Source organism: Ranitomeya variabilis, chromosome 5 (assembly GCF_051348905.1).
Source record: "Ranitomeya variabilis isolate aRanVar5 chromosome 5, aRanVar5.hap1, whole genome shotgun sequence".
NCBI lineage: Eukaryota > Metazoa > Chordata > Amphibia > Anura > Dendrobatidae > Ranitomeya > Ranitomeya variabilis.
In genome coordinates this window covers 590,806,877-590,833,647 of record NC_135236.1, presented here as the reverse complement: position 1 = coordinate 590,833,647, position 26,771 = coordinate 590,806,877, and the positions used below count along the sequence as shown (strand labels likewise).

General features: G+C 46.9%; 1 protein-coding gene across 1 annotated transcript in view; it reads left to right on the top strand.

Annotated features, from left to right (window-relative positions):
- Nucleotides 1-26,771, top strand: part of DOCK2 (dedicator of cytokinesis 2) — a 1,347,187-nt gene that overhangs the window by 494,779 nt on the left and 825,637 nt on the right. Inside the window, exon 19 of the mRNA XM_077266018.1 lies at nt 6,452-6,549. Within this exon, the coding sequence (XP_077122133.1) occupies nt 6,452-6,549 (98 nt within the window). The remainder of the gene's footprint in view (nt 1-6,451; nt 6,550-26,771) is intronic.

Below are 26,771 nucleotides of genomic sequence, written 5' to 3'. Positions count from 1 at the left end.
TACCAAATCGATTGCGGAAATGATGGCCCACCTGAGAGAAAGACATTTTGATAATTCCATACTTGGGCTGAATTGCTTACAATCAGAAAGTCGTCCAACACTGCCGTCAACAATGCGACAGAGTGATAGAAACTCTAACAGAGTTAGGGTGGCTTATAAATCTTCAGAAATCAAAACTAGAACCGACCAGAGTTCAAGAGTTTTTGGGCCTAAACTTGAACTCAATAACACAGGAATGTCGTCTTCCAGACCAGAAATAACAAAAAATATTAAATCTTGTCTTAAAAGCTCGCTCAAACCCTTGTATGACCCTAAGAAGGGAAATGTCTTTGCTGGGGTTCCTTTCTGCCTGCCTCCCAGCAGTCCAGTGGGCACAACTCCACACAAGAAACCTCCAGTGGGACATTATGAGGAATCAGAATACACTAAGGGGACGTCTAGAAGACCACATCGCTCTAAATTCAACCACTATTCATTCCCTAGTTTGGTGGCTGGATCCCAACAACCTGTCAAAAAGGGTCCCTTGGGTAATAGAGGTATCTCGAATAGTTACCACAGATGCGAGTCCCACGGGGTGGGGAGCTCACCTGGGCAAGAGTGTCACTTAGGGAATCTGGAGGGGTCAGGAATACAAATCTTCCTCAAACCAAAAAGAACACTGGGTGGTGGGCCGCGCTCTATTATCCTTCCTTCACAACCTACAGGGGCATCATGTCCAGGTGTTTTCGGACAATCAGGTAGTGGTAGCCTACCTGAATCACCAGCGGGGGACCAGATCTCACGCTCTTATGAAGGCCACTTCCGAAATCTTCAGGGGGGGGGGAACCGGGCCCTCAGGCACTGGATGCATTCACGATTCCCTGGACTCAGGGTCTCGCATATGCTTTTCCCCCTCCTATACTTTTTCTGGCAGCAATGCGAAAAATCAGACAGGACAGGGTGAGACTCATTCTAATAGCCCCCTTCTGGCCCAAAAGGACCTGGTTTTCCTGGCTGAGGATGCTATCGGTCACCGATCCCTGGGTTCTTCCGGATCTTCTGGACCTCCTATCACAGGGACCGGTGCTCCACCCTCAGTCAGAGAGTCTCCACTTGACAGCCTGGAATTTGAGAGGTCACTACTAAAAGGAAGGGGCTTTTCGGATAAATTAGTTTCCACACTGTTAAAAAGTAGGAAAACAGTAACCACTAAAATATACGGCAAAACTTGGAAAAAGTTTCTGTCCACCTCTGGGGTGAAATTACAAGATGGGGTCCAAATTCCTAAGGTATTAGAATTTCTACAAAAAGGTTTAGATCTGGGCCTCTCAGAAAGCACCCTGAAAGTGCAAACAGTGGCCTTGGGGGCATTATACAGTGAGAATATAGCTGCTAACCCATGGGTAACACGTTTTATCAAAGCTGCTATAAGATCGAAACCCATAAACATAAAAAGACTACCAACTTTGGACTTAAACCTGGTCTTGTCAGCTCTAACAGAACCCCCATTTGAGCCTATAGATTCAATATCCCTTAAAACTTTATCACTTAAAACAGCCCTTCTAACAGCCTTAACATCTGCCCGTAGAATAAGTTATCTCCAGGCCCCATCTGCAAGGCCTCCCTTTACACAAATCCTGGATGATAGGGTTATCCTGAGAACAGACCCTGCCTATCTACCCAAGGTTGCGTCCAAATTCCACAGGTCCCAGGAGATAATCCTTCCTTCCTTCTGCCCACACCCTAAAAATAAAAGAGGAAAAATTCTACACATTAGATGTGAGAAGGTGTCTAGCTCAATACTTAGAATCCACCCAGCATAGGAAGGAAGGGTCTCTCTTTGTCTGTTTTAGGGACCCAGGAAAGGACTCTAAGCCTCCAAAGGCACTATAGCACGCTGGATAACAGATGCGATAGCCTTGGCGTACTCGTCCACAGGAAACACAGTTCCCGAGGGCCTGAAAGCGCACTCTACAAGAGCTATGGCGACTTCCTGGGCCGAAAGGTCTGAGGTATCAATAGACCAAATCTGTAAGGCGGCCACCTGGTCATCACCTTCAACCTTTTTTAGACACTACCGTTTAGACCTAGCCTCTCCATCTGACTTAACCTTCGGAACAAGGGTTCTGCAGGCTGTGGTCCCTCCCTAAGCAATAATGTCTACAATTCTCTCTGGTAGTGCTGTCATGGGAGACTGAGAAAAGCATAGTTACTTACCGATAATGATATTTCTCAGAGCCCATGACAGCACCTGCTTATTCACCCCCATATCACGTGTGTGGTGTGCACTTTTATTTTTAACGAAGTGTGTTTTATTAATATAGACACAGTGTATACCTGATAAGCAATATGTTAAAAGTGTATATTTTTCTTGTTGTCACTAACCTGGAGGAACTCTGATGCTCTGTAAACCAAACTGATGCAATAGAGAGGTACCGCCCTTTTATCCAATAGGTTTCCTGTCCCTGAAGGGCGGATCCCCTCTCTCTGGTAGTGCTGTCATGGGCTCTGAGAAATACTGTTATGGGTAAGTAACTATGCTTTTTCACATTACAGGTTCAAAGTGATCCAAAATATGTTGCGCAACCCAAAATTTTAACAAAAATGTTTTTAAATCATCCCACAAACATCACATTCACACAGGTCCATCATCTGTCAGTGAAAAAACATGAGGTTTCCATGTGAAAGGTAGTTCAAAAGCTCAGGAAAAGAGACACGACTCCTCAAAGCCAAATCAATATCCAGTGACATCTGCGCTCAAAAATCCAAATGGTCCCCCGCTTTCTACAGTAACCTAAACTGCAGTTAGCATTTAAATTTATGGTATTGTTGTAACAAGAATAAATAACTTACATTGTGCTCCTGCAAACAAGAACACCACATATTATCTAACCCCATCCTGTGTGGTATACTCTGTGTATTCAACACCATTTTGTGTGATAGACTCCATGTGTCAAATCCGACCATGTATAATACACTATGCAGAGCCCAGGATCTAGGCCCATCCTTTAGGATACACTCTGCTGAGTCTTATATCTAATCCTATCTTGTATGGAATACTCCGCTGAGCCCTGTATCTAATCTCATCATGTGTGATAATCTATGTTGAGCCATATAACTAATCCCATCCTGTGCGATATACTTCATGTATATAATCCCTTCCTGATACGTTCCACTGATCTCTGTATCCAATCCCATCCTGCGATATATATTAATATAATGCACTCCTCATGGTCCTCCATAGAATATAATGCACCCCCATAATCCTCCATAATATACAATGCATCCTCCATAACAATATAATGCACCCCCATGGTCCTCCATAGAATATAATACTCTTCTCCCCGTGGTCCTCCATAAATTATAGTGCTCTCCCCATTGTTCTCCATAAAATATAATGCACTCCAAATGGTCCTTCATACAATATAATGCACCCCCCATAATCCTCCATACAATATAATGTTCTCTCCATGGTCCTCCATAAAATACAATGCACCCCCCATGGTCCTCCATAAAATATAATGCACCCCCCATAATCCTCCATACAATATAATGCATTCCCCATGGTCCTCCATACAATATAATGCACCCCCCATTGTCCTCCATAAAATATAATTCTCTCCCCATGGTCATCCATACAGTATAATGCAATAATGCATCCCCCCATGGTCCTCTATACTCTACTCTATTATGGCCACCAGTCACTGATTTGAAAAATAATTTCACTACTCACCTCTCCTCATTCCGTGCAATGCTTCAGTCCCGTGAGTGTGAAGCGTCACACGTCAGAACATTGGGCACGTTGCAATAACGTCATCTCGCCTGCTTATCTGATACATCAGATGCTGAGACAGAATGATGGTGGTGGAAGCATCTGCTGATGTTCCCTCCTCCATTATCATTGTGAGCATTGATGATGGGGGGAATGTCGGTAGACTACTCACCCCCATCATTCTGCACGTGCAGGGGGTGATGGGTGAAGGGGGTTCCCAGTGTGGGCGCTGACTGGCAGAGGTAGGGCCTACTGTGGGTGCTGACACTTGGCCCCATAGCAGTTGTGTGGCCTGCCGCTATTAGTGGTATGCCACTGGTCTATGTATATTAGCACTTTGGATACACGGACCATATCATGTGAGGGGATTAGACACATGGATAATCTCATACAATCGCATCGCGTTATACAGTTCGTGTATCTAACCCCATCACGTGATGGTCCTTTTTTCTAAACCCATCACATGATAGTCTGCATTGCTAATCCTAGCATATGATATGGCAAGCAGCACCAAATAACAGTTTATATCCATATCTCATTATAACTTTGCAGTCACCAACAAAATGTCTCCACTCTGTGAACCTAAATTTAATTCCACCTTATCATTTTGCAAATGCCTAGAAGTGGAGGAAAGAAGTGACATTGGACACATTCAAACAGATCCCGCCCACTTTTACAGCAACCGTAATTCAAGCTATTTGCCTGGTGTGGCTCTGTGACCATACTCCCCACGCCTATTTAAGGCCCACCAATACACATAATATATTTCATCTTGTTCAGCAGAAATTGTATAACAAGTTGTGAGGACTATTTTCTCCTATCATCCCATAACATTTTAGTGGGAAAAATGTATCTTTTTGTTTTCACGGCCCAATCTTACAAAATTCTGTGAAGCATCTGTGGTTTAAAATTGCACACCACACCCCTAGATGAATTCGTTAAGGGTTTTAGTTTCCAAAATGTGGTCACTTGTAATGAATGTTCCACTTTTTTGTCAACTCAAGATCAATGAAAATGTTGCATAGAATCTGCAATCTATGGCAACCAGATTTGTGAGCCAAAAATCAAATCACACTCTGCATTCTGAGCCTTCTATGCACCAAACTATAGTCATTGACCACACATGCATGAATGACATCCTAAAGAAAATGCATGATATTAATTATGGAATCCATCTCCTCCTATTACACCTTTTGATAATGACAAATTTGGAGCAAAAACATCTTTTTTCTGGATTGTGTGAAGGGTTTGTGGTTTCAAAATGCTCACGTTGCTCTTGGATCATTTCATGTCCAGTTTCAAAAACAGAAGAGTTGTTTGGAGTTTCTAATGTTTTGAAATGCGGCATGGCGTCTGCAATCCATTATAGCCAAATACACCTGGGGGAAAAGTGGCTCCATGCTGTCTCTCCTCACCGCAGTGTATATTTTGCTTCGCTTCTTCGTGGGCACGTCCCCAAGAAGAAGCGAATCGGACATCGGACGAATTTAGCTAATTGATGCAAAAAGACACCAAATATTCATAGTGGGAACTTGACCAAAGGGGTTAAAGATACCTTTGAATAGTACAAATTTATGATCTTACTTTTCATTATAAGCTTCTGTTGGCAGACTGAAAAACACATGTTGCATTTTTAGGTCTTTCTGCACTAAAAAACACTGCTTCAAAACTGCACCTAAAATGTATACAAAACAAGAGAAATACATAAAAATATGCATCAAATACACAAGAAATAGTGATTATTGCTAAGGCATATTTAGTGCACAAAACATGCAGATAAAAAAGCAGCAGGAAAGTGCAACATTTACTCTACATGTGAACATGGCCACATAGCACCATAGACTGAAATTTATATTAAAAAAGTAATTAGGCTAGGTTCACATTGCGTAGGGCAATCCGTTTAGCGCTAGCGCTAGCGGATTGCGCTAACGCAATGTTTATTTAGGGGCCGCGTTCAGGGGTCGCGTTAACGTCCCCGCTCTCGCAGATCCCCGATCTGCGAGAGCGGGGAACGGACCTCGGGCGCGCCGCGGACGCTGCAAGCAGCGTCCGAGGCAAGTCACAGGAGAACGGCACATCACTAGCGCGAGCCGAAAAAGGCACGCGCTAGTGATGCGCTGCAGGCGAAATTTACCTTGCTGTCAATGGGTGCGCTAACGGACCCGTTGCACGGCGTTAATTGCGACATTTTCGCCGTGCAACGCTGTCCGTTAGCGATCACCCACTAACGCAATGTGAACCTAGCCTTACAGTAGTACTAGAAAACAGTGATAAACACCAGCAGACTATGTTTCTGTGCCCAACAGAGCAAATGACCACATTCAGAGAAAAAAAAATGGTGTTCATTTGAACTCTGTGTGTGTCACTGTACTCTATGTTCCCATCGGCATTGTGTGTGTGAATCCTGTTTTTTGGTGGAATCCGATGGAGCCCTCCCGACACACTGCAGAGTGGAAGATGGGTCTAAAGCTTGCTATATACTGGAAGCATTTGCATATTGTAGTCTATTAAAAAAACAAATCATCATTTCTTCAATAATACAAAATGCTATTTTATTCAATGTTTTTAATTTATGGAAACGTTCCATTTTCACCATTGTCAACATAAGCGTTCATTGTATGTAATTATGAAAGTAATCCATTTATATCCACATATAAATAAATTGTATGCAACATTAAACAAACATTCCTAATGTTATAGTTGGTCTGCTTGGACTCCTGAAGTGGCGCATGAAGCCTGAACTGCTGCAAGAAAATTTGGAAAAACTGAAGATTGTGGATGGAGAGGAAGTTGTAAAAGTATGTAATTTTTCATTTTGTCCGTATGCAAAATACTTGTTTTAAGCCACTGCTACTTTATAAAGTAAATCTATTTAACCCTTTTATCCAAAATTCATCAATTTAAACTTTTAGAAAACCAAAGTTTGTGTCAGTCTGAAAACTTTTGGGCACAACTGTATACTACAGCTACTACTCCGGTCACTATTGTGTAATGAGAGCACTGATTGTTGTACCCTGGCAGCTCTAAAGAGGGTTACCATGAACAAACTCCATTTTCCAGATCCCAGGATTTAACCCCCTTAATGACAGCCAATACGTCTTTTAACTGACCTGAGATATAAGAGACTAGCCTCCCCTTACAGGTGACAATCCAGCAGCTGTTGGCTGTACACTACAGCTGACAACTTGCTGCATCAGCCACAATCAGTGTTTGCACCATCCAAATCTGTTTAACCGCTTTAATGCTGCTGTCAATAGTGACTACATCATATAAATGGTTAACAGAGTGTGGAGGCTTCCTATTTATCCCAATTTGTGCCCTCCCATTGTGATTGTGTGCTCCTGATGTTTGCCATGGCAATTCATGACCCTTAGTGTCTGACGGTGTTAGGGCTAGCGGAACGCACCTAATGAATGTATATATTTTATTAGGATAGATGCGTTCGCAGCCCGGGGTCCACCGTGCAGGAGAACCTGCTGCTAGCAAATAGCGGAACTAAATGGCAGTGTTAGCTAACTCTGTTACTTCACAGAGCAGCCGTGAACACAAAGCACTGCGCCCTGTTAGACTCCACAGAGGCACAGGCTAACTGTCTAAACAAGAACAGTCAGTGGTCTTGCATGCACACGAAACTCCTCGCCGGAGGTGCCAGCATTCTAGGGGCTTATTTCAGCCGGGTCCCTGAACACACTCATACAAGACCAAACTAGCGCAAAGTACATAAATAAAAGCAATACTAGCACATGGCCGTGCGGCCATGCGAGCCTTAAATAGCTGCAGCACGAACAGGACCTTCAGAGAAGGACCAATGAGAGGCTGCCACAGAGCATGAGCACCTACAGGACTTTAGCTGCAGTGTCTGATCATGTGACCCTCGATCTCCACTGAGAGATCTTACCCTGGGCATGCTCAGAACGAGAAAAGCAGGACTTAGTCCCTGAAGTGTCTGCTCGCTGCTGCCCAGCACTGACTTCAATGGCAGAAGCAGGAAAAGCAGCAGTAAGTCTCTGTACAGAGTCAGACTGAGCGAGACGCTGGGACCGACGTCTCCGCTGAGCAGACTCCACTGCGGCAGGAGAAGAATGGGAGACTGCAGCGGAGATGGCCCGAGACTCCCCCTGTGCAGAGACAGGAACTCAACCTCTAACATGGCCCCCCTCTCCCTGGACCTCGCTACGCTCGAAGGCAGCAATGAGCTGCGGAGCCCGAATGCACTCAGCAGGCTCCCAGGACCTATCTGTTGTGAATTAGACTTTTTTGGCTCCCTCTTGTGGTCACTAGTGATATGACTCTGGGATTGTCTTTCCTCTGTTTGGCATCCACCTGGGTCGTTAGTCCAGGGGTGTTGCTATATAAACTTCCTGAATTCTCAGTCTGGTGCCTGGCATCGTTGTAATCAGTCCTTTCTGTTTGCTCCTGTCTGCTGGTCCTGGTTCTTGCAAAATTAAGCTAAGTCCGGCTTCCTTGTTTTTTTGGTTATTTGCATTGCTCTTATTTTTTGTCCAGCTTGTACTAAATGTGATTCCTGATTTTGCTGGAAGCTCTAGGGGGCTGGTATTCTCCCCCCAGGCCGTTAGACGGTTCGGGGGTTCTTGAATATCCAGCGTGGAAATTTTGATAGGGTTTTTGCTGACCGTATAAGTCATCTTACTATATTCTGCTATTAGTCAGTGGGCCTCTCTTTGCTAAATACCTAGTTCATTCTTACGTTTGTCTTTTCTTCTTACCTCACCGTTATTATTTGTTGGGGGCTTGTATCGGTCTTTTCTCTGGAGGCAAGAAAGGTCTATCTTTTCCCTTCTAGGGTTAGTTAGTTCTCCGGCTGGCGCGAGATGTCTAGAACCAACGTAGGCACGTTCCCCGGCTGCTGCTATTTGTGGTGCTAGGATTAGATATACGGTCAGCCCAGTTACCACTGCCCTATGAGCTGGTTTTTTGTGTTTGCAGACTTGGTATTTATTTCTGAGACCCTCTGCCATTGGGGTCATAACAGTATGCCAGGCCAAAGTTGAATGTTTAATGCATTACAGAAGTGGGATAATAAGAAAGGAAATTCTGAGTTTTTTTTGGTTTTTTTTTCCTCTCTTTCTTCCTCCCCTTTACCTCTGAGTGGCTTAAGCTTGCTGCAGACATGAATGTCCAGACTTTGATTACAAGTGTGGATCAGCTTGCTGCTCGTGTGCAGGGCATACACGATTTTGTTACCAGTAGTCCAATGTCTGAACCTAAAATACCTATGCCTGAACTGTTCTCTGGAGACCGATTTAAGTTTAGGAATTTCAGGAATAATTGTAAATTGTTTCTATCTCTGAGACCCCGTTCGTCTGGAGACTCAGCTCAGCAAGTTAAAATTGTTATCTCTTTCTTGCGGGGCGACCCTCAGGATTGGGCTTTCTCGCTAGCGCCAGGAGATCCGGCATTGGCGAATATTGATGCGTTTTTTCTGGCGCTCGGATTGCTTTACGAGGAACCCAATCTTGAAATTCAGGCAGAAAAAGCCTTGCTGGCTATTTCTCAGGGCCAGGATGAAGCTGAAGTGTATTGCCAAAAATTTCGGAAATGGTCCGTGCTTACTCGGTGGAATGAGTGTGCTCTGGCCGCAAATTTCAGAAATGGCCTTTCTGAAGCCATTAAGAATGTGATGGTGGGTTTCTCCATTCCTACAAGTCTGAATGATTCCATGGCGCTGGCTATTCAAATTGACCAGCGTTTGCGGGAGCGCAAAACTGCTAATCCTCTGGTGGTGTTGTCTGATGACAAACACCTGATTTAATGCAATGTGATAGAATTCAGACTAGAAATGAACGGAAAAATCATAGACGTCAGAATGGGTTGTGTTTTTACTGTGGTGATTCTACACATGTTATATCAGCATGCTCTAAACGCCTTACAAGGGTTGTTAGCCCTGTCGCCATTGGTAATTTGCAACCTAAATTTATTTTGTCTGTGACTTAAATTTGCTCATTGTCTTCCTACCCTGTTATGGCGTTTGTGGATTCAGGTGCTGCCCTGAGTTTATGGATCTGTCATTTGCCAAGCGCTGTGGTTTTGTTCTTGAGCCATTGGTAAATCCTATCCCTCTTAGAGGTATTGATGCTACGCCATTGGCGGAAAATAAACCGCAGTTTTGGACACAGGTAACCATGTGCATGACTCCTGAACATCGGGAGGTGATTCGTTTTCTTGTTCTGCATAAAATGCATGATTTGGTCGTTTTGGGTCTGCCATGGTTACAGACCCATAATCCAGTCTTGGATTGGAAGGCAATGTCTGTGTCAAGTTGGGGCTGTCAAGGAATTCATGGTGATTCCCCACCGGTGTCTATTGCTTCCTCTACTCCTTCGGAAGTTCCTGAGTATTTGTCTGATTTTCAGGATGTATTCAGCGAGTCCAGGTCCAGTGCGCTGCCTCCTCATAGGGACTGTGACTGCGCTATAGATTTGATTCCAGGTAGTAAATTTCCTAAGGGAAGACTATTTAATCTGTCTGTACCTGAGCAAACCGCAATGCGTTCGTATATCAAGGAATCTCTGGAGAAGGGGCATATCCGTCTATCCTCTTCCCCTCTTGGTGCGGGATTCTTTTTTGTGGCCAAGAAGGACGGATCTTTGAGACCTTGTATTGACTATCGGCTTCTGAATAAAATCACTGTTAAATTTCAGTATCCTTTGCCTCTGTTGTCAGACTTGTTTGCCCGGATTAAAGGTGCCAAGTGGTTCACCAAGATAGATCTTCGTGGTGCGTACAACCTTGTGCGCATTAAGCAAGGAGATGAATGGAAAACTGCATTTAATACGCCCGAAGGTCATTTTGAGTACTTGGTGATGCCTTTTGGGCTCTCTAATGCTCCTTCAGTGTTTCAGTCCTTTATGCATGATATTTTCCGGAAGTATCTGGATAAATTTATGATTGTTTATCTGGATGATATTCTGTTTTTTTCTGATGATTGGGACTCGCATGTAGAGCAGGTCAGGATGGTGTTTCACGTTTTGCGTGATAATGCTTTGTTTGTTAAGGGCTCAAAGTGTCTCTTTGGAGTACAGAAGGTTCCCTTTTTGGGTTTTATTTTTTCCCCTTCTGCGGTGGAGATGGACCCAGTCAAGGTCCGAGCTATTCATGATTGGACTCAACCCACGTCAATTAAGAGTCTTCAGAAGTTCTTGGGTTTTGCTAACTTCTACCGTCGTTTTATCGCTAATTTTTCGAGCGTTATTAAACCTTTGACGGATATGACCAAGAAAGGTTCTGATGTTGCTAACTGGGCTCCTGCAGCCGTGGAAGCTTTCCAAGAGTTGAAGCGCCGGTTTACTTCAGCGCCTGTTTTGTGCCAGCCTGATGTCTCACTTCCCTTTCAGGTTGAAGTGGATGCTTCTGAGATTGGGGCAGGGGCCATTTTGTCGCAGAGAGGCCCTGGTTGCTCTGTAATGAGACCATGTGCCTTTTTCTCTAGGAAGTTTTCGCCTGCTGAGCGGAATTATGATGTTGGCAATCGGGAGTTGTTGGCCATGAAGTGGGCATTTGAGGAGTGGCGTCATTGGCTCGAGGGTGCTAAGCATCGTGTGGTGGTCTTGACTGATCACAAAAATCTGATGTATCTCGAGTCTGCTAAACGCCTGAATCCTAGACAGGCCCGTTGGTCATTGTTTTTCTCCTGTTTTGACTTTGTGGTCTCGTATTTACCAGGTTCAAAGAATGTGAAGGCTGATGCTCTTTCAAGGAGCTTTGTGCCTGATTCTCCTGGAGTCGCAGAACCAGTTGGTATTCTTAGGGTACTGTCACACAGTACCATTTTGATCGCTACGACGGTACGATTCGTGACGTTCTAGCGATATCGTTACGATATCGCAGTGTCTGACACGCAGCAGCGATCAGGGATCCTGCTGAGAATCGTACGTCGTAGCAGATCGTATGGAACTTTCTTTCGTCGCTTGATCACCCGCTGACATCGCTGGATCGTTGTGTGTGACAGCCATCCAGCGATGTGTTCGCTTGTAACCAGGGTAAACATCGGGTAACTAAGCGCAGGGCCGCGCTTAGTAACCCGATGTTTACCGTGGTTACCAGCGTAAAAGTAAAAAAAACAAACAGTACATACTTACATTCCGGTGTCTGTCCCCCAGCGTCTCAGCTTCTCTACACTGTGTGAGCGCCAGCCAGCCAGAAAGCGAGCACAGCGGTGACGTCTGACGTCACCGCTCTGCTTTCCGGCCGCTGTGCTTACACAGTGGAGAGAAGCAGAACGCCGGGGACAGACACCGGAATGTAAGTATGTACTGTTTGTTTTTTTTACGTTTACGCTGGTAACCACGGTAAACATCGGGTTACTAAGCGCGGCCCTGCGCTTAGTTACCCGATGTTTACCCTGGTTACCGGGGACTTCGGCATCGCTCCAGCGCCGTGATTGCAACGTGTGACCGCAGTCTACGACGCTGGAGCGATACTCATACGATCGCTGCGACGTCACGGATCGTGCCGTCGTAGCGATTAAAATGGTACTGTGTGACAGTACCCTTAAAGAGGGAGTAATCTTGTCAGCCATTTCTCCAGATTTGCGACGTGTGTTGCAGAGATTTCAGGCTGGTAGACCTGACTCTTGTCCACCTGACAGACTGTTTGTTCCTGATAAGTGGACCAGCAGAGTCATTTCCGAGGTTCATTCCTCGGTGTTGGCAGGGCATCCGGGAATTTTTGGCACCAGAGATTTGGTGGCTAGGTCCTTTTGGTGGCCTTCCTTGTCACGGGATGTGCGGTCATTTGTGCAGTCCTGTGGGACTTGTGCTCGAGCTAAGCCTTGCTGTTCTCGTGCCAGCGGGTTGCTCTTGCCCTTGCCTGTCCCGAAGAGGCCTTGGACACACATTTCCATGGATTTCATTTCAGATCTTCCGGTGTCTCAAGGAATGTCTGTCATCTGGGTGGTATGTGATCGCTTTTCCAAGATGGTCCATTTGGTATCTTTGCCTAAGCTGCCTTCCTCTTCCGATCTGGTTCCTTTGTTCTTTCAGAATGTGGTTCGTTTACACGGCATTCCTGAGAATATTGTGTCTGACAGAGGATCTCAGTTTGTTTCCAGGTTCTGGCGATCCTTTTGTGCTAAGATGGGCATTGATTTGTCGTTTTCATCTGCCTTTCATCCTCAGACTAATGGACAAACGGAGCGAACTAATCAGACTCTGGAGGCTTATTTGAGGTGTTTTGTTTCTGCAGATCAGGATGATTGGGTGACCTTCTTGCCGTTGGCTGAGTTTGCCCTTAATAATCGGGCTAGTTCCGCTACTTTGGTTTCGCCATTTTTCTGCAACTCTGGTTTCCATCCTCGTTTTTCCTCGGGACATGTGGAGCCTTCTGACTGTCCTGGGGTAGATTCTGTGGTGGATAGGTTGCAGCAGATTTGGAATCATGTGGTGGACAACTTAAAGTTGTCACAGGAGAAGGCTCAGCGTTTTGCCAACCGCCGCCGCGGTGTGGGTCCCCGACTTCGTGTTGGGGATTTGGTATGGCTGTCTTCTCGATTTGTTCCTATGAAGGTCTCCTCTCCTAAATTCAAGCCTCGCTTCATCGGTCCTTACAAGATATTGGAAATCCTTAATCCTGTGTCCTTTTGCCTGGATCTTCCGGTGTCGTTTGCCATTCACAACGTGTTCCATAGGTCTTTGTTGCGGCGGTACGTTGTACCTGTGGTTCCTTCTGTTGAGCCTCCTGCTCCAGTGTTGGTTGAGGGCGAGTTGGAGTACGTGGTGGAGAAGATCTTGGATTCTCGTCTCTCCAGGCGGAGGCTTCAGTATCTGGTCAAGTGGAAGGGCTATGGTCAGGAGGATAATTCCTGGGTGGTTGCCTCTGATGTGCATGCGGCCGATTTAGTTCGTGCCTTTCACGCTGCTCATCCTGATCGCCCTGGTGGTCTTGGTGAGGGTTCGGTGACCCCTCCTTAAAGGGGGGGTACTGTTGTGAATTAGACTTTTTTGGCTCCCTCTTGTGGTCACTAGTGATATGACTCTGGGATTGTCTTTCCTCTGTTTGGCATCCACCTGGGTCGTTAGTCCAGGGGTGTTGCTATATAAACTTCCTGAATTCTCAGTCTGGTGCCTGGCATCGTTGTAATCAGTCCTTTCTGTTTGCTCCTGTCTGCTGGTCCTGGTTCTTGCAAAATTAAGCTTAAGTCCGGCTTCCTTGTTTTTTTGGTTATTTGCATTGCTCTTATTTTTTGTCCAGCTTGTACTAAATGTGATTCCTGATTTTGCTGGAAGCTCTAGGGGGCTGGTATTCTCCCCCCAGGCCGTTAGACGGTTCGGGGGTTCTTGAATATCCAGCGTGGAAATTTTGATAGGGTTTTTGCTGACCGTATAAGTCATCTTACTATATTCTGCTATTAGTCAGTGGGCCTCTCTTTGCTAAATACCTAGTTCATTCTTACGTTTGTCTTTTCTTCTTACCTCACCGTTATTATTTGTTGGGGGCTTGTATCCAACTTTTGGGGTCTTTTCTCTGGAGGCAAGAAAGGTCTATCTTTTCCCTTCTAGGGTTAGTTAGTTCTCCGGCTGGCGCGAGACGTCTAGAACCAACGTAGGCACGTTCCCCGGCTGCTGCTATTTGTGGTGCTAGGATTAGATATACGGTCAGCCCAGTTACCACTGCCCTATGAGCTGGTTTTTTGTGTTTGCAGACTTGGTATTTATTTCTGAGACCCTCTGCCATTGGGGTCATAACACCTATCCTCAGGACCGTAACCCTTCCAGTCCACCAAATAAAATTTTTTGCCACAAACCACCTTGCACCCCAAAATAGCGTTCACCTCGTAATCATCCGTAGACGAACCCGATGTCCCGGCAGATGACTCGGAAAACCGGGACATGTATACAGGTTTCAAGAGGGACACATGAAAGATGTCAGTGATACCCAGGCGTGGCGGAAGGGATAAACGATAGACCACAGGGTTTACCTGTTTGAGGACCTTGAAAGGACCCAAGTAGCGAGGTGCAAACTTAGTGGACTCAACACGCAGCCTGGTGTTACGGGCGGAGAGCCACACTAAGTTGACAGGAGCAGAGGTCGGAGCGGGGCGCCGATGTGCATTGGCGGAGGACCTCATTCTCTCCTTAGAGGCCTGAATGGCATCCTGAGTGTGGTCCCAAATATCCCGTGCTTCCACGGCCCAGTCTGCCACCCTGGAGTCAGCAGAAGACACGGGCAAAGGCACAGGTACCCGCAGATGCTGACCATAGTTGAGGAGGAATGGGGTTTGTCCAGTGGAGTCGGCTACCGCATTGTTCAGCGCAAACTCTGCCCATGGTAGCAAGGATGCCCAGTCATCCTGCCTGGCTGAGACAAAATGTCGCAGATATGTGACCAAGGTCTGATTGGCCCTCTCTACCAACCCATTCGTCTCGGGATGATATGCGGAAGAGAGATTTAACTCAATGCTGAGAAGACGACAAAGCTCTCTCCAGAACCGAGATGCAAACTGGGGACCTCAGTCACTGACAATCTTGTCTGGCATACCGTGAAGGCGAAAGATGTGCTTTATGAACAACGCTGCAAGGCCCGTGCCGATGGTAACCGCGGAAGTGGCACCAAATGCACCATTTTGGAGAAGTGATCAGTGATAACCCATATGATGGTACAGCCCCGAGACTTGGGCAAACCCACCACAAAGTCCATCCCGACCATCTCCCAGGGCCTGTCTACCATCGGCAATGGATAGAGTAACCCAGCTGGCCATTGTTGAGGAGACTTATTTTTGGCGCAGGAGACACACGCCAGAATATAATCCCTGACATCACGGACCATATGTGGCCACCAATACATCCTCGCCAACAGCTCAGATGTCCTTTTTGTCCCAAAATGTCCACCCACCCTGGACAAATGAGCCCATGAGAGAACCTCCGGTCGCAAATTGGATGGTACAAAAGTCTTGCCCGGAGGCACAGACTCTAGCAAAACCAGAGCTATGGTTCTCAGGCTCTCAGTGGGGACAATAAGCTGGGGCTCCTCTTCCTCCTCCACAGATGACACAACGGAGCGAAAGAGAGCTTCGGCACGAATGTTGTTCTCCCCAGAAAGAAAATGGAGGGTGAAATGGAACCCGGAGAAGAACAATGACCATCTAGCCTGGCGAGAATTTAACCGCTGGGCTGTCTGCAGATACACCAAATTTTTATGGTCTGTAAAGACTTGGAAAGGAAAACGAGCTCCCTCCAAGAGATGTCTCCACTCCGAGAAAGCCAACTTCATGTCCAGCAACTCCCTGTCCCCGATGGAATAATTCCTCTCTGCTGGTGAGAAGGTCTTTGAAAAGAAGAAGCAAGGATGCTTCCGACTTTGAGCAACTTTTTGAAAGAGGACTGCTCCAGCACCAACAGATGAGGCATCCACCTCCATGATAAATTGTTTGTCTACATCGGGGCGATGTAGGATGAGAGCGCTAGAGAAGTGTGACTTTATGGAATTAAAGGCCTTGGAGACCTCCTCAGATGACAATTTGGGATTTGCTCCCTTCTTGGTAAGGGCAACCAAGGGAGCTACCAATGTTGAGAAGTGTGGAATGAACTGTCTATAGTAGTTAATGAACCCCATAAAGCGCTGCACCACTTTAAGAGAATGGGGTTCTTGCCAGTCCATCACAGCCTGTAGCTTGGCAGGATCCATAGCCAAACCCTGGGCAGAGATGATATAACCAAGAAATGGCAAGGACTCCTGCTCAAACACACACTTCTCCAACTTGGCGTAGAGGGAGTTTGCCCGTAAGAGGTCAAAGACTTTGCGAACATCTCTCCGATGGGAGTCAATATCTGGAGAGTAGATGAGAATATCATCCAGATAGACTATGACCGAGGTGGTGAGCATATCCCGGAAGATGTCGTTCACAAAGTCTTGGAAAACGGTTGGGGCATTACAGAGCCCGAAGGGCATCACCAGATTCTCATAGTGCCCATCCCTGGTGTTAAAAGCCGTCTTCCATTCGTCCCCCTCAAGGATGCGAATCAGGTTGTAAGCACCCCGCAGATCTAACTTTGTAAATACCCTTGCTCCCCGTAGCCTATCAAAAAGCTCAGATATCAGGGGTAATGGGTATTTGTTCTTAACGGTGATGGCGTTAAGTCCCCTGTAGTCTATACATGGACGCAGTTCCCCATTTTTCTTCTGAACAAAGAGGAACCCAGCCCCAGCAGGAGACACTGACTTCCTGATGAACCCTCTTGCCAGATTTTCTTGGATGTACTGAGACATAGCCTCCGTCTCCGGGAGAGATAACGGATAAACTCAACCCCGGGGAGGCTCAGCACCAGTCCAGAGATCAATAGGACAGTCATAGGGGCGGTGAGGCGGAAGGTTGTCCGCCACCTTTTTGGAGAACACATCCGCATGAGACCAGTATTGCTTGGGGAGAGTGGATAGATCTGCGGGTACCTCTGTAGTAGCAACCTGAACGCACTCCCTTTGACACCTACCCTCACAAGACTCACCCCATCCCAAAATTCTGCCTGAAGACCTCTCGATATGTGGAGAGTGGTACCGTAACCAAGGTATCCCCAACAGGACCTCATCAATACCCTCAGGTATGACGAGCAGAGATATTGTCTCCTGATGGGATGGCGACATGGACAGAGTAAAAGGAATGGTCTGGTGAGTTATCTGTGAAGGCAGTGTCGACCCATTCACCACTCGTACCGTAACTGGTTGCGCTAGCATAACCAGGGGTATTGCGTGACGTTGGGTAAAGGCGGAAGACATGAAATTGCCCTCCGCCCCAGAATCCACGCAGAGCTCTACTGAGTGGGACGATGAGCCAATAATAATTGTCCCCTTAAAGGACAATTTTGAGGCAAACGTCGCCGTATCTAGAGTACCTCTGGTGGCAAGATGTCCAGACTGCTGGCAAACATGACAGACCTTGGATGCCCAAGCGGTCCGGGACTTAGAATCCGCTCATGACACCTCCCTGGCCTCATGTGACTCAGGAACCAGGACCGGAGATTCCAGAGGTCTGGCGAAGGTGGGAGCCAGCCGAAACCTCTGCCTACACTGGGCTCGCTCTAACCTCCGCTCGTTAAAACGGAGGTCAATGCGGGTAGAGAGTTATTAACTCCTCCAGTGTGGCTGGAATCTCCCTAGTGGCCAGAGCGTCCTTAACGTGATCAGCCAGCCCCCTCCAAAATATGGGGATAAGGGCTTTATCAGACCACTCCAGCTCTGAAGCTAAAGTTCGGAAACGGATGGCAAATTGGCTGACCAAGGACTCACCCTGAGTTAATGCCAGCAGTTGGAGCGCCGTATCATGGGTGACTTGAGGTCCTAGGAAGACCTGTTTCAGAGTGCTCAGAAACAACGGAGCACTCTGCACCACATGATCGCCACGCTCCCACAGCGGCGTAGCCCATTCCAACGCCCTGTCCGACAAGAGGGACACAAAAAATCCCACCTTAGCCCGCTCAGTGGGAAAACGTGCAGCCAGAAGCTCAAGGTGAATAGAGCACTGACTCACGAATCCCCTACAAGATCTGCTTTCTCCAGAAAATTTTTCTGGGAGCGGGAGGCGCGAAAATGTCAGAACAGGGGTGGCAGTGGACAAGGTTGCTGCACCCCCGCTAGCAGCCTGTACAGCAACTGCGGAAATAATCACAGCTGAGGTTGAGCTCTCGAGAGCCGCCAACCTACCCTCCAGCTGCTGGATATACCACAAAGATTGCTGTATGTCCACCATTTACTAGCCAGACCCTGGCGCTAGTATTATGTTAGGGCTAGTGTTGAGCATTCCGATACCGCAAGTATCGGGTATCGGCCGATATTTGCTGTATCGGAATTCCGATACCGAGATCCGATACTTTTGTGGTATCGGGAATCGGTATCGGGTTCGATATTAATGTGTAAAATAAAGAATAAAAATAAAAAAATATTGATATACTCACCCTCTGACGCGCCCTGGTTGTAACCGCCAGCCTCCGTTCAGAAGCAGGAAAAGCAGCAGTAACTCTCTGTACAGAGTCAGACTGAGCGAGACGCTGGGACCGACGTCTCCGCTGAGCAGACTCCACTGCGGCAGAAGAAGAATGGGAGACTGCAGCGGAGATGGCCCGAGATTCCCCCTGTGCAGTGACAGGAACTCGACCTCTAACAGACGGCTGTTGTAACCTGTTCAGAAGTTAGAGGCATTTAGGTAGTAAAAATACACATTTTAATTTCTGTCATGCCACTTTTGCATTAATTCCTGAAATGCACCTGAAGGGTTAATAAACTACCTGAGAGCTGTTTTCAGTGCATCAAGGGGTGCTGTTTTTAATATGGGGGATTCCCAATATATGGGACCCCTAAAGGCACTTCAAACCAGGATTAGTCCCTAAAAAAAATAAATTTTGTAAATTTCCTTGAAAAAGAAGAAAAATTGCTGCAACATTTTTAAACCTCTTAAAATGCTGCCAAAATAATAGAACATTTTACAAATGGTGCTGATGTAAAGCAGACATGAGGGAAATGTTATTTATTAATGTTTTGCTATGGGATGACTATCTGGATTAAAGGGACAATCATTCAAAGTTTGAAAATTGCTAATTTTTTAACATTTTTCTCAAATTTCTGATATTTTTTTTATAAATAAACACAAAACATATCAACCTAAATTTACCATTATCATAAAGTATAATGTGTCACGAAAAACATTCTCAAAATCACGGGGATTCGTTCCAGAGTTATTACTACATAAAGTGACACTGGTCAGATTTCAAAAATGTGGCTCCGTCACTAAGGGGTTAATCTGGTCTGTACCCTATAACCATAATAAAGGGATTTGGATATAACAGGGACCTTAGGCTGGGGCCACAGATATAGCTGCCATTCTGTGGAGTGAGCAGGCAAGAAATATGGTCCTGTAGCCAAGTCAGTACAAGGACAAAATCAAAAGGCAGAAGACTAGACAAAAACGGAAATCTCTACTAGTCAAAGCAGGATACTGAGAATTTCTCTAGGAGCAAGTCAAATTATAACTGGCAGGGGACATCAAAATTTCAGGACCTTAAATATCTTGCGGTCTCACCCAAACCACACAGTTGATAATTTTAAAAGAGCTGGCACCGGTACAGATGTAACAGTACTTACAAGGGGCCTCAGCTTAAGGCCCCTTAAGGCCAGGCTTATCTGGAAAGCATCAATGGAATCTTTTGAGCATGTTGTTGACAATGATATTACTAGCTGACACCCTCTATCTTTCCTTTGGCTCATATAACCCTTCCAATGAATGAGGCACAAAAAAGATTTTCTCACAAACCAAAAGTTAATGATCTTTTGTACCTCATACTAAAGACTGTCCCTAACTTGGATGGGAAGAGGAGAATTACTTGATAGTGTAGTAGCAGAACTATATAGCTTAAGCAGGGATATATGGAATACATTGGGTATACCTAATGAACAGGGGAGTTTTAATCGGAAGGCTACTGGGTTGATTATCTCAATAATTTCATATGCGCTAATGAATTTGGACCCTAGTTTAATACTTCTGGGGGATAACCACACATTGTCCTCAACCTCAAACCATTGTCCATCAGAGGATTTTGTATTTGATGAAGAGACCTGTTTACTTTTTGCCCTTCTCAGATTTTTTCTCACTTAATACCAGATTATCTTTTGTTTGTCTTTTCATTTATCCCAGAAAATTCACCTCCTGCACCAAAAACACACATTGTCCAAGTTTAACAAATAGAGAAATGTTTCAGTCTTTGTAATACAGTGCATATATGTTGAATGTGTGACTTAATATCAGGCGAATTTGCAAAACCAACTTGTGAATTATTTAGCACTAAAGAAATCAAAACATACTCATAGGGACTCTAAAGTGTGTTAAATGCTGCCTTCCATTCATTCCCTTCTTTTCTATGAATTAGGTTATATGCACCCCTAAAATCACGCTTAATAAACCAACGGCCTTCCAACAGCTGCTAATAGGAGTCAGGGATGAGTGGCAGAGGACACTGATTTTATAGTAATTTTATTCATTTCCTGATAGTCTGAGACCACCATCTATTTTACTAACTACGGTATCTATCAGTACTAACAAAATAGAAACGAGTGCTTACTGGTGATGTGGAAAGTCTGATGAACCCTTTTTCTGGACTGCTTGTTGACTAATCTTTCATAGCCTGATGTTCTGGACCATAGAGATTATGTAATTTACCCTTGAGGAGACAGGAGTTTGGTACCAGATCAGTGGGACAATCTTAATCTCTCTGTGAGGTTGATTTTTCAGATTTAGACAGAAAAAAAATACACAAAATTTAGAAATACTTCAGATAGAGCACAAAATAAAATAGAGACTAGAGATGAGCGAACGAGTTTGGAAAACGTTCGCCAATCTCAAATTCGGCACAAATGTAGCACTTCCGTATTCGTGATCGCTTTCACAAGTGTTTTTTCTCAAAGTCGGCAAAAGTCGGTCACAGTATGGTAATTCATCGCATTTCCACTAATACTTTTGTATGACTTTGGCTAGGATAGTGGTGCTATATGATGAGTGGGGTGGATGGAGGGACATATTTGATCAGAGGAAATGGTGTGAAGAGGTTACAGAAGAGTCTGAAGAGATTACAGGAGCAACACATGCTTTTTTTTCCCCCATAACTATGTGTTGATTTCAGCAGCCAATCGATGCACATAAACCCATCCACAACGCCATGACACAAGGTCTTATGTGATTGGTTCCCAAAATCACATGTCCTTGGCCATATAAAAGCGGACATCTTGTTTTGCTGACGCCACTTACTCAGTGTCACAGTGCGAGAGGTCACTCCTGTTCTAGAGCTGTTGCTGCTGTAAGTAAAATTGTCAATGAAATAGATAGGATCCTGTCCTGTCGATATTCCAGCATCAAAGTAGATTGTGCAAATACATTGTGGCAGTCTGAGGAAGCCACATTTGTTACTCCAAATGATTTGTACTAAAACTGTGTTTCAGTGGCAAATCAGAAGGCCAGATTTCAACTTAAAACCTGTTAGGTCTAATTTAGTCTTGCAGCCATGAGGCCCAATAAGTGCTCAATCCCCAGGCTTAAATTGCCTTACTCAAGTTGACTGATTATATCCTCAGGATTTTTTCTCTGCGTGCTTCCCTGAGACGATCGGTACAAGGCGATGTGCTCACCTTGTACCGAGCGTCTCCTCCCTGCAAGCCCCGGATCCAAAATAGCCGCGGGACTGCATCCTGGACCTGCAGGGAGGTGGCTTCACAGTGCCTGCTCAGAGCAGGTGCAGCGCCCCAGAGTCCTGGTCGTTGCAGTACTGTGGCTTCGCCGCTAAGGGGGGGCTATGGTACGCCTGATGGCACTGAAGGAGTTCATCTGACCAGGTATCACAGACACCAATACATTTCACAGTCTGGCCTCCAGGGGGAGCTAAGGGTTCTATTTATTAGGCCACTCCTCACAATCTGGTAAAACTGGGGGTTAGGCAGGAAGTTAGGAGAGAAAGCTGACTGGGAATTGAACAGGCAGCACCCTGTGGCAGAGGGTGTTGCGGGGAGAGACTCAGAGGGGTCCCTGTCAGGGGTGGGATCCTGACAGAGGCCTAGCAAACAGAGAAGAACGTTACGGGACCGCGCCTGCACGATATAGTGGCGGTACCCCAAGAAAGCATAAGAAGCGAGGTATATTGTGCTGAGTGAGAAACGAGATCAACGCAACCAGGAGAATACCAGTAGGAGTCGTGCTGTAAGACGAGGCAACATCCTATTGTGGCGCATAACCGGTGGCCGGAACGCCGAGGAAGTATAGAGCTCCAAGCCAAACTTCAAACCTACGGCAGGAAAGTCAGTTACAGGCGGGCTGTCTCACCCAGACCCAGGAAGACACAAGGGGGTAACAACAGGAGTGGATCGACGCTGGAGTCCCGGAAGAGCTCCGAGCCTCCCCGTTATACGGGTGCGTCCTAACCGTAAGATCAGGGGGACGTAGAGGGAGAACATCAGAATCGAGTTGTGAGGGAACACGAGAAACAGACACAACAGTTGTGGGGACTATCCCGTAAGCACAGCAGGGGAGGACCACAACACACAAGCGCAGGAAGGTAGGCACAGATTTCCACCTGCAAAGAGAATTCTGGAGGTGCCATCGGACCGGCCGGACTTGCGCAGCCCGGTTAACCGTATTCTGGATTGAGGACTCAGAAGCTTTCAGTAAAGAGGTAAAGAGACTGCAACCTGGTGTCCTCGTTATTTACTGCACCGCACTACCACCACCATTCACTCCCTTTCATTGAGCGCCCCTCAGCAGGGTCACGGACCGGGTCTAGCCACCGTGACAACCCCAGAGCAGAGACTCAGAGGCCCGGTACCGGGTACCCCTCGGCCCTGCGGCAGTGGGGGCGCTACAATTTTGGCGTCACGAACAGGATCTACTTAAGCCTGAAGAATCAGGTCATGTGTGCCTTGGAACTGTGATTTATTCTACTTGGACTGTGACTTATTGCAAAGACTGTGCCTTGCCATTTACCGCCAAAAACCGCCGCCATTACAGCGCTGAGGAGAGCGCAGGAGAAGAAGAGGGGCGTGGAAGTGGGCATAAACAGGCTGGAGAGCGCGAAAGACAATGGCCGCCCAGTCTAAATATTTCTGCACCGTGAGGACGTGTCCGTCAACAGCCAAGGTCCGCCTTCTCATCCTCGTTGGAGGGTGGAGACCATGGAGACGGGGCCGCCCACGAAAGAGACCGTGGGAAGAGGACACTGGAGAGGAAGCGAAGATGGCGACGCCGGGAGCACTGCGTGGGAATGACCCAACTCAGCGAGAGGCTGCACAACCCAACATAGCCCCGGGCACGCCATCATTGCGGGAACTGACCCTTGCGGAGCTACCGATGGGCCGACCCCCCTGGCCGCCATCCGAGGAGTGTGTGGCTGCAGCCGAGGCCCGGCAGATAGCCCACCGCCTGGAGGCCGACGCCCGTGTGATCGCTCGGCTGGGCCAACCTACGGAGGTCCGCCTGTCTCCGGTGTCCCCCGCTTCTTTCATCCCGACCGCGGCGGAGTGTGAGCTGCAGACACAGGGCCTGAGGATCCTGCCGGAGGCGGAGCACCTGCAGCGCCTGATGACAGCGTGGCGGAACAGACCCCAACCGGCAGCCCAGGTCGGTCTGAGGAGCGTTGAGGAGGTTCCACCGTCGCACTGGGGTGTAGTGATATCCTTTAACTCCCGGAAAGGAAGGGGAGTTATAAAGGAGATCGGGGAGCCACTGCAGGTCCGTGTGGATCGGGAAGAAGTGGAGCCCCGCGGGGGAAGGTACGATTCCGATCTGGAGCCTGGTGACGCAGTGACCTATACCCGGTGGAGGAGGGAAGCTGGTGAAACTGGCTGGATAGCTCGGGGCGTCCAGCGGTGTGTCGCACTCCAGGCCGACACCGGGACATCTGAGGACAAGCCCCCTGCAGAGAAGGCGATGGAACCTGTCTCCATGGAACCTCCGGAAGTCCGGGCTCACCGTGTGCCCCTGGGTCGCGCATGCCCCTGAGTAAGGAGGGCATCCCGCAGAGGGATCCTGTCGGTGCTGGAGCCAGGACCGGCCCTTGCTGCACCAACGCGACCCGTTGGCCGGGTGAGGCCTGGAAGGAGACCACCCCCTGCACTACAAGAAGACTAAGTAAGCAAAAATGCTTTAATGATTGTAAAGAGTTAACTGTTTCTACTGTTTTGCTGCTAAAACCCGTTTAGGGTTATTCTTAAAGGGATCCCTTTGTTGATCCGGGATCCCTATTGTTTTTGTTCGTTTTCTACTTTTGCTCAGTTATCAAAGGACTGCCGAATCATGGACGGTGAATGATTCAAAAACTGATGTTGTAAATAGTTTGCACCTTCTTAAAGGTGCTCTCTACTGGTTTTATAAAAGAAAGGACTCTTTGCGAAGAAACTGTTCCTGGAAGCAGTACCGGAGTCCTTGCTGCATACAGACTTGCAGCTTGAGAAGTTGCACTACCTCATAGAGACTTGGTCCCCTCTTAAAGGGGATGTTCCTTGATAGTACTTAGAGAATGATGATGCTCTAAAAGGAAAACTAATAATGCTGATATGTGAAAGTTAAATGTAGCTATCTAGTTGATTGTAAGAAATGTTTAATGATGTTGATAGAAGAACGAGGACAGGAAGTGAACCCGTACGGGGTTAGTTAGTGAGCCCTCCTAGGGGCCATACAGAGATGGCTCAGTGATCTTGAACTGAAAGAAAAATGATATGTTCTATACTGTGTATAGTAGTGGAAGGACAGTAGGCCCGGGCGGAAAGGGGCGGTCCTGTACAGAAAGGAGAGGCAGTAGGTCTGGAGCAGTTAGGACAGGCGGTCCTGCAGACGTAAAGTAGGAGAATGCAAAAACGTTGAGTAGCCTTATAATGTGTTATAAGAAGGTCTTTAGTGGATTCAGCGAGTACGTCCTTAAAGGCAAAGTTAAATTATTGTTCAAAGATTTTGCACTTAGTAGAATACCCGGTTGGGTAAGAAAAGTATTTATAGTATGTTGTTTAAAGTATTTAACCATGTTTGTAACGTTCAAGTGTCCTCACCTCCCATAAAGGGAAGCTCTGTTAAAAAAGTTTACTTGTACTTGCATTTTCAAAATTGTATGTCTTTTTGCTGACATGTATTGTTGTTTTCTTCCCAGTCCAGGAGTACTGGATTTAACCGGGGGGGAGTGCAGCGCCCCAGAGTCCTGGTCGTTGCAGTACTGTGGCTCCGCCGCTAAGGGGGGCTATGGTACGTCTGATGGCACTGAAGGAGTTCATCTGACCAGGTATATCACAGACACCAATACATTTCACAGTCTGGCCTCCAGGGGGAGCTAAGGGTTCTATTTATTAGGCCACTCCTCACAATCTGGTAAAACTGGGGGTTAGGCAGGAAGTTAGGAGAGAAAGCTGACTGGGAATTGAACAGGCAGCACCCTGTGGCAGAGGGTGTTGCGGGGAGAGACTCAGAGGGGTCCCTGTCAGGGGTGGGATCCTGACAGAGGCCTAGCAAACAGAGAAGAACGTTACGGGATCGCGCCTGCACGATATAGCGGCGGTACCCCAAGAAAGGATAAGAAGCGAGGTATATTGTGCTAAGTGAGAAACGAGATCAACGCAACCAGGAGAATACCAGTAGGATTCGTGCTGTAAGACGAGGCAACATCCTATTGAGGCGCATAACTGGTGGCCGGAACGACGAGGAAGTATAGAGCTCCAAGCCAAACTTCAAACCTACAGCAGGACAGTCAGTTACAAGCGGGCTGTCTCACCCAGACCCAGGAAGACACAGGGGGGTAACAACAGGAGTGGGACGACGCTGGAGTCCCGGAAGAGCTCCGAGCCTCCCCGTCATACGGGTGCGTCCTAACCGTAAGATCAGGGGGACGTAGAGGGAGAACATCAGAATTGAGTTGTGAGGGAACACGAGAAACAGACAGAACAGTTGTGGGGACTATCCCGTAAGCACAGCAGGGGAGGACCACAACACACAAGTGCAAGAAGGTAGGCACAGATTTCCACCTGCAAAGGGAATTCTGGAGGTGCCATCGGACCGGCCGGACTTGCGCAGCCCGGTTAACCGTATTCCGGATTGAGGACTCAGAAGCCTTCAGTAAAGAGGTAAAGAGACTGCAACCTGGTGTCCTCGTTATTTACTGCACCGCACTACCACCACCATTCACTCCCTTTCATTGAGTGCCCCTCAGCAGGGTCACGGACCGGGTCTAGCCACCATGACAACCCCAGAGCAGAGACTCAGAGGCCCGGTACCGGGTACCCCTCGGCCCTGCGGCAGTGGGGGCACTGCACAGGCACCGGGAATCCTTCAGCAGTGCACGTCAGATCGCCGATCTGAAACAGTGCACAGCAAAGTGTCAGATCAGCGATCTGTCACTTTACTGTGATGCCCCCCCTGGGGCAAATTAAAAAAGTAAAAAAAAAAAAAAATTACATGTGTAAAAAAAAAAGAGAAAACAAAAAATCCTAAATAAATAATAATAATAATAAAAAATATTGTTCCAATAAATACATTCCTTTATCTAAGTAAAAAAAAAAT